The sequence below is a fragment of the Lupinus angustifolius genome, chromosome LG13 (assembly GCF_001865875.1).
Source record: "Lupinus angustifolius cultivar Tanjil chromosome LG13, LupAngTanjil_v1.0, whole genome shotgun sequence".
Classification (NCBI taxonomy): Eukaryota; Viridiplantae; Streptophyta; class Magnoliopsida; order Fabales; family Fabaceae; genus Lupinus; species Lupinus angustifolius.
In genome coordinates, this window is record NC_032021.1 from 16623743 (window position 1) to 16626071 (window position 2329).

The 2329-nt window shown below is 33.1% G+C and overlaps 1 protein-coding gene across 2 annotated transcripts; it reads right to left on the reverse strand.

The window, feature by feature from the left end:
- LOC109363419 (transcription factor MYB114-like) lies at positions 308–2029 on the reverse strand. Of its 2 annotated transcripts, XM_019609677.1 has the most exons (4): positions 1888–2029; positions 1273–1402; positions 553–920; positions 308–521 (listed from the first exon to the last, which is right to left on the reverse strand). In XM_019609677.1, the coding sequence occupies exons 1-4, from the start codon at positions 1985–1987 to the stop codon at positions 478–480; spliced, it is 642 nt and encodes a 213-aa protein (XP_019465222.1). In that variant the 5' UTR covers positions 1988–2029; the 3' UTR covers positions 308–477. The 2 variants fall into 2 exon arrangements, with proteins under 2 accessions (XP_019465222.1, XP_019465221.1); XM_019609676.1 differs by having other exon boundaries at positions 308–920; positions 1888–2028.

The following is a 2329-nucleotide window of genomic DNA, read 5'->3' on the forward strand; positions in this document are numbered from 1 at the left end:
GTTGCATTGTGACCTAATGTAGCCAAAATGAGTCTGATGCGGTTGCATTGCGACCTGATGCAATCGCATAATGTAATTTGGTGTCACACCATAATTTGGTTGTGATATAGTTGTGACAATTATTGTACCATAATATTATAGTCGTATCACGTAATGTGTTCTGGAATGTGAATTAATGATTTGTGCTTCTAGTTAACCCCCATATTATATTCATGCAAGTAAAAACCAAGGTTGTAATTTATATTATATGCATGCTACCTTAAGAACATGTTCTCTAGTACTAACTTTAAGCCCATATGTTGCATCCTTGGAATTAGTTGCAACTACATCAATTGGTGAAAATAATACACCAATTAGCTACCATATCCATAGAAAACATCTCTTTAATGTTGATACACAACTAACCTATAACACCAATATTGTCTTCCCTAACAACATTAACAATCTAAGAAGAAAACCCATTATACAAATCCATATCTAAGAGTAAATCATCCCAATCCCATTGATTTGTACTACTACTACTACCCACTCCACTATTCATTGCATCAACACCTTCATATTTGAAATCCATTGGTAACTCATCAATAATACCTTGTTGGTCCAAACATGAATACATGTTTTCTTGTTGTGGTTCAAGAATATGGCTCTCTCTTTCAGGATCAAATGTTAAAGAGGAAATAGCACTTTCTTGTTGTTGAGTTCCTTGTTCAGTTGAAGACTCACTTTGCAAGCTCCTTCTCTTTAGTGAGCTTGAACCAATAATGATTCTTGGTTGATTTGGCCTAATGGATTCAATGTTTCTGTTCATTTTTGTGTTCTTGGCTTCTAGAGCATTCAGTTTCTTACTCAGATGACAATTCCAATAGTTCTTTACATCATTTGCAGTTCTTCCTGGTAGTCTTCCTGCAATTAGTGACCACCTGGAAAAAAGTTTTAAATAGCTTAAAATTAAAATCACTTTTTCATATCCTTTTTATGCTTAATTTGGTACTTGTCATGCTTCTATATACACTTACATACAAACACGAAAAACTAACCCATGCATATAATATGGTATATAAAGGGTTGTGCACAAGGCTCCCACTTAATGGAGTCTAAATCTGTTTCCAGGATTTGAACTTGTTACCTTCTGTTTATTACGGAACAATCTTACCGTTGTGTCAAGCTCATTATCTATATAGTCATCAGAATATATAATGTCATGATGTTAGAATTAATGTTAACATACATGGAAAAAAATACCCAAAGAAAAACTATAACTTAAAACTTAACCTGTTGCCTAATAATCTATGAAGTTTAATAATCATTTCCACTTCCTCCTCTGCAAAACTTCCTCTTTTGATGTTAGGACGGAGATAGTTCAACCATCTTAGCCTGCAACTCTTTCTGCACCTGTTTAGACCTTCAACAAACCAACCAATATATGAAGAAGAATTAATCAGTAGAAAAAAGGTATCATACATGAATTGGAATATAATGTCTTTAGAAGTTTTACTTACCATGTTTCTGTCTAAACAATAAATCATAAAATTTCATATAAGTGAACAATCATATAAATTAAAGTCGCGTAACCGAAAATCAGGTCAGCTGTTCCAACCCGATTTTCAGTTACACAACTATTAAAATATGTTTCTCCTGATTTCTTCAATCAATTATAATTTTAACATACAATGAGTCCAACTATTGTAGTCCACAATATAGCTTGTTACTCTTGTGAATGTAAAGGTCCACTAAAGTCTAATTGCATTCATTTGGTTTAAATTTAGTTACTAGTTACATTCATGTTGTGTCCAAATAAATCTTATAAGTCAAATATAACTCACTACACCATTAATAAATGACCCCTTTTTCTTAACCATTAACAGAAAAGAATTGAATTCATTTTACCAGCCAAAAGAGGAACTCTATGCCACTTTCCTTCTCCATATTGTTCAATGCATTTCTTAAGCATATGATCTTCTTCTTCTGTCCATGCAACACCACCCATTTCTTCTCACACTCTTTCTGCTACCACTAACTCTTTCACCACTCTTACCAATAACAACAATGTCTTATATATATATAGTTGTAATTTCTTGAGGTTGAAGTACAGTGTGCCAAACAAGACAGCAAAGCAGTATCAATGTACAATTTTGTGCATTAAAATCATAGTAAATGGTCCAGTGGTCTTTTTAAAACTCTGAAACAAAGTCCTATGTTTTTGTATAGACATCATAAGTATGAAACTGTGGTCCTGATCATGTGAGTGTGAAATCTTAAAGCTGTACTCAAATTTTCAAAGCCAAACCTATCCTATCTGTATGGTTACATCATTTGTCATCTCATTTGG

Excerpts from the sequence above, each read along its gene's own strand:
- LOC109363419 (XM_019609676.1), bottom strand. The coding sequence starts at position 1,987 with ATGGGTGGTGTTGCATGGACAGAAGAAGAAGATCATATGCTTAAGAAA. Across the intron at positions 1,403-1,887 it reads TAGAGTTCCTCTTTTGGCTG|GTCTAAACAGGTGCAGAAAG; the intron begins GTAAAATGAATT and ends GGTTTGTTGAAG. Across the intron at positions 921-1,272 it reads CATAGATTATTAGGCAACAG|GTGGTCACTAATTGCAGGAA; the intron begins GTTAAGTTTTAA and ends ACTTTTTTCCAG.